Consider the following 17,602-nt stretch of genomic DNA (forward strand, 5'->3'; position numbering starts at 1 on the left):
GGACATTTTTCTTATAAAAATTTGCTATTTAAGTGTCTAAACATTTTAATCCATTCTAACAGACAATATTTTTACCCTATTTTGTATTTATATTCAAGGATATTATGTGTGTGTAATGTCGTTGGTGCCAAACAGTGACCAAGTAACGGGGGAGATTACGGTTCAGACTTTTTGCTTCTGAAGCACAACAAGCCCCATAGCTTAACTGTAGGGCAGCTCTGGGAATTGTTAGAGTTCTAGTTCAGCTGGCTGTTCAGGTTCAAAGTAGTTGTTTTTAGAAAAATATGGCTGTGTTCCTTAAGGTCTCCGTGTTATTTAGTTTTGTTACTTTTTTATGCTTCTTGCAAAGAGCTCAAATAGAATGGTGTTTACAGCAGGACAGGCGGATCAGTTGCTCGGCTGTCTGGCTCTGGTCTGCTCACTCACTCCCATACACTCGCTCTTTTAGGCTGAATACAGAAGTGATTCCATGAAAATAACTCAAGGAGCCTCCTTTATTACCATCCATCTCTCCCCGGTAGTTTTAGGCTGAAGAAGCTGATCCGGAGTGAAGAGAAGGCTGCAAACTTTGCTGTGCGGCGTTAGCTTTAACTTGTCGTGGGGGATATTTACAAGCCACCGTCTTCTTAATTCAGGATCATATGGAAATCCATGAAAACTTAAAAACCCATTATATCAGGAAGACAACAATGTTCATAGTATTGCTTTATTTGCTTCTGAAATATGACTTTGTCTTTTCTAACTGTCATGGAAACTCAAAGCGGAAGCAAGAAAGCCGCTTTTCGCTCATGCAGAAGAGACAATGACCTTCCTACAGAGCTCCAGAGGACCAATCACTGCGCTTCTTCGCAAACTGAAGCCTTTTTGCTGTTTCCTTATAGTGTTACAGCTTGTTAGTCCCTTTGCACTGTGGAAATATTCTGACTTTTACTAGTAAACCCAGCCTATTCTCTAACCTTGTCAAGATTTTCTCCGTGACAACAGGATGGGTCACTTCAGACTAGGGCTGTATAAATAAATCGATTTGGCGATATATATCGATATTTTCCGCCCTCGGAAAGTATCGATTTTTCATCCGCGAGTATCGATCCGTTAAACCATAGGGGTCCATAGCCTGACAGCTCTTTTTAACGTCTAGTTTGTTACGGCGTAGCAGCAAGACTCCGCCTCCCTCAGTCTAACTTTCAACTCGAGCTTAAAGTGCACATTATAAACTACACACCAGTTTTTAAATTGTGTTAATAGGCCAAGTATAACCGGAGTTATGCTAAAATTAGTAAACCATATTTTTCCGAATGTCAGAGAAATGTCAAAAGCGCCGCCATTCCCCGGCTTTTCCGATTATGTGAGAGGGAATGAGCTTCCAAACGTACAAAACGAAACGAAACATTAGATTCCTGTGTTTTTGGAAATGTAAAATCTTCAATAAATAACAATGGGCTGTATTTTGTTGCTGAGGAACGAAGTAAAGTTGCGCAAGTAACCGTGAAAGAGAAGCGGAACGGAGAAGCGGAAAGGACTAGCTGCAAAAGTAGTGAAATCGCGAAATTAATGCAAATTTTGACTGGTAGCATTCACTTCGTAATTAGTTTTTAGCTTAGCGGTTTCTGTTCTGTATATAAAGGATTACCTGAAGAATGAACATAGGTTGATGACATCCGAAGCGGGCGCGAAGCGGGCGCGAAGCGGGCGCGAAGCGGCGCTGTGTTTTGAGCAGGAAGACGAAGAGGAAAAACCCCCAGCCGGAATCCGCGGCGCAGTGAGGATTTCCATGATAACAATGGCTGATCGATCATTCTTATTAGCAACAGACAAAAAGTATCAGAGACTGAGAGTACTATGAGATGCTGGCAGTCTGAGAGGCAGCTACTCAGAGATCCAAGCAGGGGAATAGCGGCGCTGCGTAGCTGCAGGGAGTCGATCACTCCGTGGTGAGGCGGAGCCACTGCTTTAGCAGTTAGAAGAAAGCAGCTAACAGCCACGGCTAACTCCGGGAGCCAGGGTAGAAAAGCCTTTTTCCCCATAGTCCAAAAGACTGCTTTTGGGGCTGCTTTTTTACTCCAAAATGCAGCCACAGTGTCCAAAAAAAAAAAAACAAAACATAAGTGCAATCATTTGCATATTGAGAGTCTACAGAGGCTGATAATCTCCCCACTCTGCTCCTGGATTACCATTTAAACTTTTGAGTTTTATGTCAAATTCACATTAATTAAATGACAGAAACTAATTCTCTCACTGCGTCTTTGATTCATTTTGTCCAGCTGCAGACTGACTGTCCAATCAGAGTCAGGTATTGTGTAGTTGGTGCTTTTAATCAGTTTTCAGTTAACTAAATTCAAGTCTATGGAACACAAAATGTCACTAAAATCATTCTGTCCTTCTAAAATCTTTCAGAAAATCGTAAAAATGCACTGAATCGTAGCGAATTGTATCGCTCAACAAATATCGTGATACATAAAGTATTGTGACCAGAATATTGTATCGTATCGTGAAATTATTGTATCACTACACCCCTACTTCAGACATGTTTGATTAAAATGAGAAGCTGCTCGTTGCATCACTTGGTTTAACAACCATCTGAAATATAACGCACTTCCAACTAAAAAAATTATTTCTGCTCCAGAATAGCGTCAAGCATAAATTATATTAACTCTGCTTGTTTTAAGCTCAAAATTATTCATACTCTTGGCAGTTTTTATGAAACAGAGAAATAAGCAACAGAAAAGTAAAACATGAGTTACAACAATATTCAAATTTCCCTTTGGGATTAATAAAGTATTCTTGAATCTGAAATGTTGCTTCTGGCTGAAAATGAGACTCCTTTATTAACAACTGTTTGTGGTTCTGGTCTGCTCTGCATCCCCAGAACCAGAACCAGAACCAGAACCAAACACAGAGAAACAGTATTCAGCTTCTATGCTCCACTAATCTGGAACAAACTGCTGACACAGAATTTGTGTAAATCACGGCCAACAATCCACCTGTTCATTGATTCAAAACTAGAACATTGATCAATATATTTAATTGTACTTGCTTGAGGATTTTGATGATGGCACATGTAAGATTTATTGTTTGTTACATAACTGGTTATTGTATGTTTTATGGTGTACAGCAGGTTTAACTGCCTTGTTGCTGAAATGTTCCACCCAAAAAAATGGACCAGGCTTAAAATTCAATCTGAAGCTAACTACCTGGAAACACAGCTGGCTGCTCATGAAAAACCAGAGGTGAATGTTTTCTGATGACCAGCCCTGTGAAGCTGCAGCTGACAGAACCGGCAGGTTTCTGCAGAAATGTGCAGATTTTTAGCTGCACCTGGATATGGACATTAATAATTCCATATTGATGCAGTGATTGGACATAACAGAGACATGTGAGACTGCTCTGTCATCTACACAGCCATTTTCAAAACATACAGAATACACGTTCTGATGGGTTTCATTTGTCAGAATAAGCGAGTATTAAACAATGTTAATTAAGGCCAAATTTCTGTTCTTAAAACTGGTTTGTTTTATTGGTCTGCTAAAATATTCTAATTAAAAATGTCATGTTTTCATTAACTGTAAGCAAAAACTCATTATAATTAACAAACATAAAAACTTTCAAACATCCATCTGTATTCACTTAATCTATATAATGTGTTTCATATGTGATAAAGTTCCTGAAATGACTTTTCAGTGATATTCTAATGTATTGAATGTCTCCACTCTGCATGCACACTGAGCAGATGTGTCTGAGTGAGAGTCAGCAGATGGAAGCAGTTCTAATACCCCTGGCTTTCTGTAGTGGGTCATTGGAAGAAAGACTGATCTGCGCTGAGGCTTTGGAGCTCCATGCAGGGAAAACCAACCCACTGCAGTAAAAAACAACTTCTATGTCCTCAGAGTATTTTAATTATGACTGATTCCCAGAGTTCTACCACACTCGAGATGCACTACCAAGGCAAAGACATTTTAATTATTGAAAATAAATAAACAAAACAACAAATAGAATGAATTATGAAGTCTGTAAGCAAAATTGTCATTCAATAAAAGGGCTAGTTGACTCCAAAGAACCATACTGAAGACTTTTATCATCCAGTTTTTGGTAGAACGAGAGAAAAGAAAAAAGCGCTAAAACAATTATTGATCTTGTTTTAATTTGTAGACAAAGACTAGAAGAGGTTTACCTGCTGAGACTCTTCAACCACAGTGACATACTCCACTATGTTTCCTCCTCCATCTGACACCACCACAGAGTTCATCACTCATTCCTGTTAAAGAGAGAGAAGAGCATGCCAGAGGTCAGGAGGTCAAATCAAGCTGAGGGAAGTGTGCCGTTTGTGTTCCGAATGTGTTTGAACAAGATCAATGTCAAGGGAAAGCCTGGGGCTGATGTGAGACAGTAAGGTTATGGTCAAAGCCAACTACCGCTACAACTACTGCTGCTACAACAACAACTACCACTTCATCAACAACAACTGCTTCAACAACTCTCATTTTAAGTCAATAATGTCAAGAAAGTAGAACTGCCAACAACTATTATTTTAGTAATCCACTAATGTAAAAATATTTCTACAGATTTTTTATTTAACCACTTGAGGTGGTTAAATGAATTTTAAAAAATACATAAAAAAGTAAAACACTTCAATTCTTTTAAACAAGAAAAACATTTTATTTCTTAAAATATAATAACAGCACTCCTTTAGTGAATGCTTGATCATTTGTAGCAAAGAATGCATCTGCAGCTAAAAAATACTTCAATACAATATAATAATAATAATAATAACAATAATAACTTTATTTGTAAAACGCTTTCATTCAAAGCAGCTAAGGGTTGCAAGAAAATAAAAGACAAAATAAGACAGTGCAGATTAAAAACAGATAAAACAATAACAAGGCAATAAAACATGGAAGCAGAGTTCAAAGCATAAACAAGGGGCTCTTTAACTTTAAAACCATCCATAGACCCAGCCTGCCTGGGGTCTAGAGAAAGGTTGTTCCACTGAAAAGGAGCATGAGAGGAGAAGATACGCCCGCCAACAGCTATTCTCTGCAGTTTAGACATTTTTAAAAGGCTAGGGCTGATCTACTGATCAAGCAACTAATAACCGGATTGGAAAAGGTGCTTAATTTGAAGGCGGGCGGAAGGGGATTTTTATTACCGAATCTGAGCCAGGTGAAGGTAAAACTGTCACTAGAAGAGTTCCGGGTAGAACAGATTTACAAAGAATGTTTTATCTAAATGCAAAATGAATAGTTTTTTTGTACAGTTTCAGTCTTCCAAGTGGCCTTTTTAGAATCTGTATACTCCAATTAACAATTAATTGATTACTAAATTAGTCAACTCAATAATCAATCCATCTGATTAACCCAACTAATTGTTTCAGCCCTAAAAGAAAGTACATCCTAAACTTCATCAGCATCAGCTCATTGCACTACAAGCTAAGGTAGCACACAGGGAGAAGAGTGAGAACTGATCCAGAGGTAAGAAGGAGATTAATATCCAGCCATCATACTCAAAGATCAGGTCACTAGGACTCCTGGCATCACAGCTTTCTGTCACTCCGTCAGCTACAGACAGATCTTAGAGGACAGTCTGTCTTTGGATTCTTCTGAACACACCAGCTCAGCCTCCCTGCTGTACCCGATCACTACTAAGACCACGATAATTATCTGCTACTGCTGGAGGTCCTGCATGAACTGACTACAAGTTAATGTTGAGCACAAAATCACCATTTAATGTTGAGTTTGCACGAATCGAGTACCAGCTGAGCCTCAGTGTCCTCACAGCTTTACTGTAAACAAGGCAGCGATTCTGTAGCTCCGAGAAAACAGCAAAACAACATGTTAGCTGACTGCCTGCCAAAACAAGCTATGCAAAATTAAAACTGACTTATTAAACTATGAAGTCCGTCAAACCAGAAGACGCTGATGGGTGAGGAACTCTAGTTAGTTCTCCATCTGCAGTTAGTGTTTACTTTCTGAGCGGGATCTGAGCTCAGTGCGACCCGTCTGTCGCTGCAGTCTCCGAGGCTACAGTTAGCTCCTCTCTGCGCTTAGATACCAGGTCTGTTTACTCACTGCTGTTCAGAAGAGTATTCAACTTTTAAAAGCAAGTCAACATTCATTTTTGCAGTAAAACACAACACTAAGGCACATAAAGAACCTTGCTGTGGTTATTTTTATTCAGCTTCAGAGAGCTAGCAACTGGTTAGCTGCTAAAACACTGCTACTCGTTTTGAGACATTAAACTTTAAGACTATTCCAGTAAATAGCCTTAAACAGCGGGGACCGTGAGCTTTCAGAGTGATGTGCCCGTGTTGTGGGTTTTCTTCTCTTACCTTGTTTTGCTTTTGCTTGCGGGAAGTGAGCTCCACTGCTAGCAGCAGCTAGGGCCCAAGTTAGCTTCTGTTAGCCCACTTGACGGGACCAAAATGCTCCTGTCGCTCGCTTCTGTAGGTGTTTCCAAGGCCTCGTTGCCGCGGAAGTCCCCACGCAGGCACCTATTAATGTTCTGGAGATTGAATGTACAGGTCGATATGCCACACAGATTTCGAAGTTAGGCTTCTATTTCCGATGGAGTTCTGCTACCCGTTAGCTTTCCGGTGTGCCGCCTCTCTTTGCTACAAATGATTCAATGGGTCAAAGCACAGACCGCCTTGACGTCAGACGAACGGACGCAGAAACAAACTCTCCAGATCTGGGCAGCAGCTCAAGCGCCATCTAGTGGAGTGTGAAGGAGAACGCTTTAACTATCTAACCCTAACTAACTAACTAACTAACTAACCCTTTCGCAAATCTAAGCGTTTTAGGAAGCTTTTTCGAAAGTAAATGATAATCATTTTGACTCCGAAAATCTTTAAAGAAATCCAAAAACTGTAGTTACCGCAGTGAGATTTATGAGGGGAATTAAAGGACAAATGTTAACCCTCAAATTTTAGTCTCTTTTCATTGGCACTCTGGGACAAGTAGTCATACCATCACACAAACAACACACACACAATCATACCCAAGAGTAATTTAGAGTATTCAATCAACTTAACAGTCAAGGTTTGGACTGTGGGGAAAAGCTAGAGTATCCATCACTCTTCACCTTTCTGATGATTAAGATCCAATGTTGTGTGAGCATGTCCCAAATCAGTCCCCTTGTTATGTCAACGTTAAAAGGGACAGAGGATGTTCACACCTCATTTCTACAACTTCCGTAGGCTTCGATCAGCGAGTCATTTCAGTTCCATTTGAATATTTCAGGAGACTTCAAAGAAGTCCTGAAGGGATCCTAGAAGGTCTTCCAGTGTTTTAGGTAAGTAAACACACACTTTAACAATAGCATCAGTCTTTAGTAAACCGCGAAGCATTGATGACAAGTTACAAGACTCTGTATCTATTAGCTATCACTGGGGAAAGGCACCACAGAAAAGTACTGCTTTTATGGTCATGGGGCTTGAATCTCAAACTGGGTCTTCCTGCAGAGATTGCAAGTTCTCCCTGATCATGGGTTCTCATGAGAGAACCCATGAGATAATCAAATAGCAGTATTACCCAGAACATCCTGACGATCAGAACCTGTCGTACTGACCTTGTAAGCACTTGTAGAATAATCAGGACCTGTAAGCCCAATTTGGAGATTTATGCAGAGAAAGATCTAGAGAAAAACTGAGTGGGTTTCAACTTTACTTATCAGGCATACTTTCATTAAGTAGAGGGAGGGTTTTGAGTTGGGTGGTTTGGAGCACCAATCACTCTACACAAAGATGAAATGCCAAACTGAAGCCGAACATGGTTAGTCATCAAGGGTACAACCTGTGGTCCAATCCAACAGATAAGCTACTGTGGCCCAAATTCATGTTGGTTCTGATAGAATACAGAATACACAGGGCATCAGTGTGTAGCCACAAAACAGTCAAGGAATTCATTTGGAGCCCTTTCCACTGCTAACAATGGGCATGTGAACATTTGACCTGGACCTTAGAGAATTGGAAGTAGCTGGACCAATTTTATACGAGTCATGTTTTCTTACCTCACATGGATGGCCAAGTGTGCGTGTGCGTGTGTCACTACCTGTAAAAGACAGGGTCCCCACAATGAACTATGGGAACAAAGCAAGTTGGCAGAGGTGGTGTGTTGGTTTGGCAAACATTTGGTCTCATCATCCATGTGGAGTTTACTGACATGTCGCCTAATTAAGCTTTGTTGAAGACCATGTAGAGAGTATAACAAAATGGCTGTGGCCTTCTTAATCAGGAAAACGAACACTGCTTTGACATAGAAATGGGACTGAAGCATTGATTTGGTCTACAAATCGACAAAACAACAAATAGAGTCCAACAAATAGAGTCTTGCCCAGCCAGTGACTATGCCACTGGATGGGCAAGAATCTCCTATACATAGAGGCCTCAGCTCACGTCTTTGGTGCCAGATCCCATCCCACACATTTACGCAACGGATTCATGAAAAATAATTAAAACAATTAAGCAGATGGCATTATACTTTGTTTTCTGATATATGTTCAAACGTAATAAAAAAATAAAAGCTACTTTTTTTAGTGTAAACCCACCACCCTAAAGTGTGGTGGATAAATACCGACATGCAACATACCTGCGTCCCAGATAGTCCCAGAGTTAAACGGCCTGTCAAGAACATTTGTCTAATTAGATTTAATTGTTCACACTTAAAAAATATTAAGCAATTCAATAAATTAAATTCTGTTTTCAAATTCTTTATTTTGCAAAACAAGAGTACATTTTCACAATATCTGCTATTTAATGGCAACCATGTAGAATCTAATAGAGAAATCCAACTGAAAGCATAGAGGACAGTGTGTAATATCCCATTTAAAAACATCTATTCTATCAGTTCAGTTTCAGTGATCCCTGCTGCCCTACAAAAAAAAGAAATTCACAAAGAGGAAAAATCTGAAGGAAGAGAAAACCACAACAGAGTTGTCAAAGCTTTTCACACTGGAGACCTTCCTTCAGACATACTGAAACATTTGACACATTAAAAATCACAATCCCTTAATATACAGTTTGTCACCTGTTTGTACATGCTGGAAGCCTTTAAGTTCCACTAAATACAGGGTTAACTCTAGAAAAATAGAAAAACAAGACAGGATAGGAACACAGAGTGAAAGAACAAGATGCTGCTTTATTTCCCCATTTAACCTAATGATTCAATGATGATTCCAGTATGTGTAAAATAGAGATGTTACTGACTACAGTTACAGTTTCCTTACTAGTTTCTTTTTTCAATCTTAATCTGTGGATATAACATCAGGTACGTGATGCTGATTATTCTTTATTCACACAATTTCCTTGGAGTGTTTTTAAAAATGACCCCCATTACAATTTAATGGGACCATTGTGAAGGTAATGGTGTAGGTGCTATGTTGCAGAGCAAGAAGCCAGATTGGATTGCACAGAGCTCTAATGGGTTGTTTGAAAATGATGAACATGAGGGAAAACAGTGAGGTAGTAGGTCATACTCATGGGTTCACATGTTTGTTCATAAACATAAAGTACAGTCAGAGTGATTCCACCTGGAACCAGAAGTGGCAGAGAAAAAGACCTGAGGCTGGTTCCTATAACGCAGTGCTGGTGGATTTGAACGCTCCTCAGTTTGAGAGCTAATACTGTGGCGGCGGGACAGTGTTTGGAGATGCACAATGTCAACATATTCCACTTTTTAAGCTTTAACGTGCAACAGTAAAAGCTTTGGGATGTTTGAAAGGCTCAGTTTAGTCAAAAGCTGTAAACAGATTGTAGTTCACAGAGGAGACAGGAAATGTTCCTAACAACACAACAAAAGCCATATGCCCATAACAATCTGGCTACAATGCAACTGTTATACATGTGACGTTTCATAGTAATGGGCTATGTGGGCTCAATAAAGCAGCTGGTGATCTAAACATTGTACCATGTCAGTAATGTGTAACCAGTTACTCCCTTTGTATTTCAGAGCTGAAGGATGAAGTGTAGGAGAAAGGCACACCCTCTGTCCTCTAGTGAGAATCATCATTTAGGAGTGCTTTACTGCAACAAATAAAAGCAGCATGTTAGTATTGTACAGATGATGAAAACTCCAAAACCTTCCTCCAAGTCTACATCCCTATAGTGGAAAGTACACACATACAGGAGGAATCTACATTTTACTTGGAAGCACATAGTGTTCATAATCTAATCTAAAATAATCCAAATAATTACAGCCTCAATACCTTTGTTGGATACTACTGCATTTGAATCCTAAGAAGACGTCGCCTACCCTGAACAGCAAAGTTAAAGAGCTATGTTAATTCTTTTCCAGACCACACTACATGCTGTAAGGAAAAAAAAATAGTAATCCTTTTTATAGTTTAAGTACCACTTAAAAGTAAATCATTAAGTTTTTTTGTGGAGATGCAGGTTTTAAAAGCTGATATTCATGTCAGGTAATTTTATCATTTTGGTTGACTAAGCAGGTTCATTGGTAGGTACAGTAACTTTTATATACAGCATTTATATATAAAAGTTAATCTCCCTAAATTTAAGCATCTCTTCATCTGTTTATCTTATAAGTGCACCAAAGAAAACATTTTTTCTTAAACACCAATGAAACCAGAGTTTTTGGCTGAGATATTTGATGAAAAGGAGAATGAAATCAGATTTTCCGGTATCTGACCTGCCACTGATCACTGGTTAGAGAAGGTTAGAAAAAATTAGTCAATTTTAATCTCTTGCAAAAGGATTAGTGCATCGCCATTTACTAGTTATAATACTTGCATGCTACTTAAAATTTTAAAAACAAACTGTTACCTCAGAGGCAGGGGTACCGTCATCTTCTGGAGCTGGGATGATTCTGCTGGTCATAGGACCAACTCCTAGGACCTTGGGTCGTTTCTCTTCTTTGGGCGTTCCTTCCAGGACAACAACAATGTATTCTTTGCTAGAATCTACTAGTACTGGAGTCTCCTGCATGACTGGAGCAACCTCTGTGGATGCAGGGGCCTCGACAACTGCCACAACCTCAGTGGGTACTGGGGCCTCCTCGACAACCGGTGCAACCTCTGCTGGTGTCGAAGTCTCCTCGACAACTGGCACAACCTCTCCTGGTATCAAAATCTTCTCGACAACTGCTGTAATCTCTATGGGTGCAGGGGCCTCCTCGACAACTGGTGCAACTTCTACGGGTACATGAGTATCCTCAACAATTGCAGCAACCTCTGCTGGTGTTGAAGGCTCTTCAACAACTGGCGCAACCTGTACGAATGAAGGAGCCTCATCGACAACTGATGCAACTTCTACAGCTTTAGGGGCCTCCTCAACAACTGCTGAAACCTCTTTGGATACAGGGACCTCCTCAACAACTGGTGCAACCTCTGCTGGTGTCAAAGTCTCCTCGACAACTGCTACAACCTCAATGGTTGGAGGGGCCTCCACGGCAACTGCTGAAACCTCTATGGGTACAGAGACGTCCTCAACAACTGGTGCAACTTCTGCAAAGGCTGCTGAGTCTTCCATTGACACTACCTCTACTGGTGTAAGAGACTCCATGGCTGGTGCTACTTTTACAGTTACAGAAACTTTTCCATCTTCCTCTGGTGTAACAGTCTCCTCACTAATTGCTACAGCTTTGAGTGAAGTATCTCCATCTGATGTCAAGACCTCTGTAATAGTAGGGCTCACTTTTTCAACAGGTGTTTCCACTTCTGGTGGTAGGAGTTCTTGATCGTTGGATGCCGAGTCATCCTTTCCTTCAGCTTTCTTCAGTAACACTAATGAAGAGGCAGCTGCTAGTGGCACTGCAACACAAAAGCCAACCATCTAAACATCACAACTACTCAAGTTGTATTTTCTCCACAATTAGCACACAAGTTGAGGTGATGATGCAGTTTACAGATCATCTGCTAAAATCTTCCAATGACTCATGATTATGAAGTGGCTAACACATACATGGAGTTTTAGTGTTACCTGTGAAAAGGGGGATTCGTTTAGCAAAAATTAGATAAGGGTTCAATCAAATGGGTTCAGGTTCAAAGACAAACATTAAGCAATGTATGCAAACATTTCATCTCAAGTGTAAATACTGGACAATGCCATCATAAATGTAGATTAGAAACATCAGACAAATCAAAGACGGCAGTAAATATTTTAGTTTAACAAAAAGCTTTATTGTAGGACCTCATGAAATATCCGTTCACAGTGCTCATTGTCCAGTTATAAGCAAAATAAAAATATGATCACATATGATTTGAATTGGTTTGTAAACTATTAAAATGAATGATTCACAGCATTTCTGACACTAACATTTCTCTAGACAATCTGACATGACAGTTATTACAGAGTTGGAACATAGCTTTGCATTTAGATACACATGTGTATCACAGTAGGAGATAAACATACATACATGAACTCTGTGTGATACTTAGAACAGCAGGGCAACATTACAGATGCTTAAAGCAAAGAAAAACAGAGTTTGGTCAAATCAGAAAATAGCATCAAAGGTTTTAGAACAAAATGGTACCATTAATATTACAGCGTCTACTCTGGCTTAACATTTTGTTGTTGGTTGATACTGTTTGAACTTTGGGCTCATATACCTGATGAGGATTAACGTGAATGAATAAGGTTTATAGTTGTTGAGTGATCACATTTATTTCACCCATAACTGCAAATGAGCATTGCTTGAGAGCTCATAGCCACATGGGGAGGTGCAGATATACTTCAGTTTGTAGTTTCTGACAGTGCAAGGCCAGTTAAGAACCTGAACAAAAATCAGACACACAACATGACACACCCCATGGATTTCAAGTTACTTTCAGCAGCCACTGCCCGTTCAAACCCGCTCCAATAAATAAAAAGCAAATATACACTTTCAGAACAACAAGAGAAAATGTACAGTAAGAGGTGAGGCCAGACACCTGGGGTACAGCAGCTAGCCTTTAGAGGTTCTACAGACTGGGACAGGTCTTATTGCTCCCTGTGATGTTAGACGACTACTGATGTCAAAGGGGTCTTTGCAGTAATCCAAAAATAATCAGGTGTGTGTGGTGGTGTGTATGTCTCCCTGCAGTTAATGTGTGCAGCATCAGGTTTCCTCAGATTAAGAGCTCATACCATCGCTTTGCGTCTCCTCTGCGCCGACAGCGGCAGGTTCGGTCACAGCCTGGGCAGCCTCTTCCACTGCCTCAGCCACTTTGGCTACTTCCTCTGCAGCTGCCTCCACTTCCTGTGCCACCTGGGCGACTGCCTCGGCAGCCTCTGAAACTGCCTCGGCAGCCTCTGCGACCACCTCAGCTGCTTCCTCCACTATGGTTTCTGCCTCAGCAGCAGCAGTAGCAGCAGCAGCTTCCTCTTCCCCAGCGTCAGCCTCTCCGTCTGCAACGCAAAGAAATACACACACCGGCTTAGTAGAGGAACTCTCCTAATGTTACATACACAAAGAATCCTTCAGGTTAATGAATCAGATCAGAATATACAGGATTGGATCTGAATCTTGCTGTACGATTAGGTTGAAGTGATTGCTTTGTATCAATTTGGACCAAACTGAATTTGCTGTTGATCATTCTGGTTTCTGTCTAAGAAATTTATTATATCTGGATCTTTAGACCCCTGTATATTACTACTTAATGTATGTAATAAAATACCGTCAAGAACATTATGCTTTGTTATGATTTTGCTCTTTGTAGAGCAACTTAATTAAGCATTATTATTATTATTATTATTATTATTATTATTATTATTATCAACTGTCTTGTTGCTCAAAGTTTTCTTTACTACAATGTGCCTGTATCGTTTGATTTCAGATTCAAACTCTTAAAGTTGGGGGCAGGAGGGCAACTCGTGAAAAATGACTTGTCATTGTTCAGGTATAATTATTTATAGTTTATATTTCAGTCCAGATTTTTAATAGTGCCCTCTAGAGTCACAATGTTGTCCATGCCTAATGCAGATCTTGATACTAAATGGATTATACACATCCACATTGGTGTATTATCACTGATTAATGATGATTCACTTCCTGCCAGAAGTCATGAAATCTTGTTGCTAGCATGTTTTCCACTTGCTCTTGGTGTTTAACAGCCTGTAGAGGTGACACAACCACTGCTTCAATCTACACTTAAGATAATAAAAAATAAAGCCTTTTCTGCAATAAACAAAAACAATTGATGAAGGTTGAAAATATTACATCTTTCACCCATATTTGACTGTCCCACCAAATCAAAATATGCTTAGTTTTTAATCAATGCATCCAAACACATCCTTCATTCTAATTTGCCCATATTGTCAGTATTAAGCCATTTTTCTTTTGTAACACATTCTTAAAATTTACACAGATCAGCCATTATGATTTCTGACACTGAAGCACAAAAAAAAGATCATTGCAATGAGACCCGTAAGTGAATGAGATTTATAATGAAACAAGCAAATCTTTGATATGACTGTGTAGGACAAAATAAGTCCTTAAGATTTACTGTCTTGCAGGTTATAGATGGACCCCTGCTCCAACACACATGAATCAGATGATTGAATTTCCTCTTTATTATGCCATCAACTTTGGCAAAAGCCTGGTAAAGAGCCATTATTTTGATTCAGGTGTGTTGGAGCAGGGATACATCCCAATCTTGCAAGGCAGCAAATCTTGAGGTCAGGGGATTGAGACCCCTGGTGAAGGAAGTAGGAACAAGTTGAAGAATCTCAGCAACTTTCACAAGGTCCAAAGCATGAGTAGACAGACTCTTCACATCTGTGAACAACTAAATGTTGTTGAAGTTACAGAAACTAGTGAACTGGCAACAAAATTGTGAACAATCAAGGTTCACTGATAGGTGTAAGGAGGCTACACTGGGCTGTACTGGTTGTACTCCTAAACGATCCCACAGCAGACCTTCAAATGATCTAAAGCAGGGTTGGGCAACTCCAGGCCTCGAGGGCTGGTCTCCTGCAACTTTTAGATGTCTCTATTTCAACACATAGAGACATCACATAGAGTCAAATAATGAGGTTGTTAGCAGGACTCTGGAGAACTTGACTGCACTTAGGAGGTGATTCAGCTGTTGGATTCAAGTGTGTTGGTCCAGGGAGATGTCTAAGAGTTGCAGGACACCTGACCTCCAGGACCAGGATTGCCCACCCCTGATCTAAAGAGTCCTTGCCTCTGCAGCTCTGGCTTGTTGAGGAAGCAAAAGGGGAAGGGTTTCACAGGGTGGAAACCTTGACACCACAAGGGTGTCTAAAGGGTAAAACCCAGTTTGATGGATCTACAAGGTTCAGAACATCATGACAACCTGCCTAATCGTCTGTTGGTCCCTCTTTTGCAACCTAATTAGTCCAGACATGTTGAGGCATTCGCTCCCCTTCTGTAACTTCTGGCACCATTATAGCCACTTCTCCACTGGATTGACTTTATCCAGTTCTGCCCCAATCTGTCCCAGTCAGAGTCACCTCCATCACGAGATCCTGTGTGACTCTTCCCCCATTTTTTATATAGTCCAAGCCGCTCAAATCCAAATATTACAAACAAGCAATTTGATTGACAGCATTCCCTGACTGGTCCATGATGTACAATATCTCAATCAAACAACAATGAAGCTCCGCAGTGGAGTGGCAGACATGCAGACTGATGCCAGAGAGCTACTCAGTCTGGAGGAGAACAATTATGAGTTTAATCTTGAGTGGTGCAGGAGCACACACGTCCACTTATAGCGCAAACCACATCATGGAAGAGTCGACCACAGTATACCCGTCCACATTGACGCCCACAATAGTAGGGAACAGACCATAGTGAAGGCGCTTTCAAACTGGGGTAGAACCAAACCAGACATTAACCAAATAGAGCGAGACTCGACAACAGAGAAATTAATTTTGTAAGGCTACTTCAGATGCGGCAAGTTGCAAGATGAGGCCTCCATAGTTTGGACTTGTTTATCCATGGTTTCTCAACTGGATTAGGACCCGCCAGCATATAGAGGGCAAGTCAACACTTTAAACTTGTCCAGAACCATCTCTGCTTTGCAATAGGATGCATCACTCTGATGATGAAGCCACATAGGTCTGCTCCTATGATCCTGTCACCAGTTCACTAGTATTTCTTCCTTGGCTGAGTACTGACCACTGAGTACTGGGAACACAGGAGTCCATCACTTCAGCTTTGAGGGCAATCCCACCCACTAACAGGTGCCATAATGAAGAGATCAGTGTCAATAATGTTACAAAGTTGTAGGGATTACCTTCCCCTGTTTTTGAAATATTATTTATTGATGACATTTAAAAACCTGCCTCATCTCAAAAATTTACAAGTAGATAAAGACATGCACAGAACAAACTGCATGCAAACTCAAAGACAGGAAGGAGGATGACACAGGCAGAGGGAGGGGAGGGGTAAAGAAGGATGAGCAGGCAGGGAGTGGGGTTAAGTGCAGGGTAGAAAGGGTCAAGTGGAAAGTTGGTTCTTACCATCAAATTTACAAGTTAGGGTTATCTGGAACTGTGAAAGCACGTCTGACAGTGAAACATACAAACACTGAGACAGGCCAGGTAGGTTGTGCATCTTTAATCTGTATCTGAGAAATCTTTCCATTGCTTCACATTAAATCACAAAGTACACAAAACAGCAGGCTTACTCCTTCAGTGAGGACAGTGTGTGAGAACAGCTGTGGGTCTGTTGACTAACAAAGGAAAGGCTTGAACATTTCTGTTGGCTCATTGTTCTATCTAGTCATTTTAATAGAAGTCATAAATGAAACAGGCAGAGCTCTGGGGAACAGGAACACTGAACCCTACAGCAGTGCATGCAAAGTGTGTTTGTCTGAATGGCCTTCAACAGCATTTGGTACAACAATGGTCTAGAGTCCCACAACCACAGAGGTTAACAATAGCACAGTCCAGAAAAATCTCTCAAAGTCTCTCAGTCAGATCCGTCAGACTGTCCCGAAGTTCTCTATGGGAGAGGAAAGGAGGAGGAGGAGGAGAAGGAGGAAGAGAAGGGGTTTCACATCCAGTTCTAGGACGAATATCCAAGCGGCCACAGAGGACCTTAGCTTTAAGCATTATGCTGAAAGAGTAGAGACACAAAATGTTAGAGAGTTTGGAGGAGGAAATTCTGGTTTTTAAAGAGCTACATTCACACATCATCTCAGTCTCAGTCTAGCTGTGGGAATGCAGGTGGAACATGAACAAGGCCTGCTAGCATTGATGATGTCACACAGGGAGGTGAGAAACTGGCCGTCTTACATAGAGAAAACAAAGGGAAGTGGGTGGAACGAAGGGGAGGAGTGTATTAGTGCATCACTAAAGCTTGGATTAAGACTGTGTTTGTTAGAAGGACGGCTTTTGGTTTAGTTTGTGAGGAACATACACTGACATCATGCTAGCCCCTGGTTTCTGTACAATCAGGTTCCTTTTCTGTTTTCTACACTCATCGAAGCAAAAGTAACCTTTTTGGGATAGAGATTTGGTTTATCACTAAACACACAGTCATGATTAAAAAAAACTTGTGTACAACCTCTAAATTCTAAGAATTTTCAAATCAGGACAAAACATTTTTGTTTCTTCATTAAAAACAACAAAAAAAAAAAAAAAAAAAAAAAAAAAAAAAAAAAAAAAAAAAAAAAAATGTTGTTCCAGGTTGCCCTGTTCACCCCGGTG

The 17,602-nt window shown here is 40.4% G+C and overlaps 2 protein-coding genes and 1 long non-coding RNA gene across 15 annotated transcripts in view; 1 reads left to right on the plus strand and 2 right to left on the minus strand.

Moving 5' to 3' along the window:
* Positions 1 to 6,650, minus strand: part of elf2a (E74-like factor 2a (ets domain transcription factor)) — a 16,921-nt gene extending 10,271 nt beyond the window's left edge. For 2 of the 3 annotated variants that reach the window (XM_015058043.1, XM_015058042.1), the window contains exons 1-2: positions 6,323 to 6,649; positions 4,169 to 4,252 (exon numbers count right to left, since the gene is read on the minus strand). In XM_015058043.1, coding sequence (XP_014913529.1) covers positions 4,169 to 4,243 — 75 coding nt within the window. In that variant the 5' untranslated portion in view covers positions 4,244 to 4,252; positions 6,323 to 6,649. Of the gene's footprint in view, positions 1 to 4,168; positions 4,253 to 6,322 lie in introns of all 3 variants that reach the window. The other variant, XM_015058044.1, reaches the window with a different exon arrangement.
* A 2,031-nt stretch (positions 6,651 to 8,681) lies between these two features.
* Positions 8,682 to 17,602, minus strand: part of mgarpa (mitochondria localized glutamic acid rich protein a) — a 28,176-nt gene continuing 19,255 nt past the window's right edge. The window contains exons 5-8 of one of the 11 annotated variants that reach the window (XM_015058029.1): positions 13,073 to 13,333; positions 11,110 to 11,757; positions 10,772 to 11,070; positions 8,682 to 10,242 (exon numbers count right to left, since the gene is read on the minus strand). In XM_015058029.1, coding sequence (XP_014913515.1) covers positions 10,207 to 10,242; positions 10,772 to 11,070; positions 11,110 to 11,757; positions 13,073 to 13,333 — 1,244 coding nt within the window. In that variant the 3' untranslated portion in view covers positions 8,682 to 10,206. Of the gene's footprint in view, positions 10,243 to 10,771; positions 11,758 to 13,072; positions 13,334 to 16,411; positions 17,010 to 17,602 lie in introns of those variants that run through there. The other 10 variants (XM_015058032.1, XM_015058031.1, XM_015058030.1 and 7 more) reach the window with 10 other exon arrangements.
* LOC106963237 (uncharacterized) overlaps positions 11,175 to 17,602 on the plus strand; it is a 22,882-nt gene continuing 16,454 nt past the window's right edge. Inside the window, exon 1 of the long non-coding RNA XR_001428154.1 lies at positions 11,175 to 11,186. This is a non-coding gene — a long non-coding RNA (uncharacterized LOC106963237). The remainder of the gene's footprint in view (positions 11,187 to 17,602) is intronic.

Source organism: Poecilia latipinna, unplaced genomic scaffold (assembly GCF_001443285.1).
Source record: "Poecilia latipinna isolate Pla-1442-1.1 unplaced genomic scaffold, P_latipinna-1.0 Scaffold1511, whole genome shotgun sequence".
Taxonomy (NCBI): Eukaryota; Metazoa; Chordata; class Actinopteri; order Cyprinodontiformes; family Poeciliidae; genus Poecilia; species Poecilia latipinna.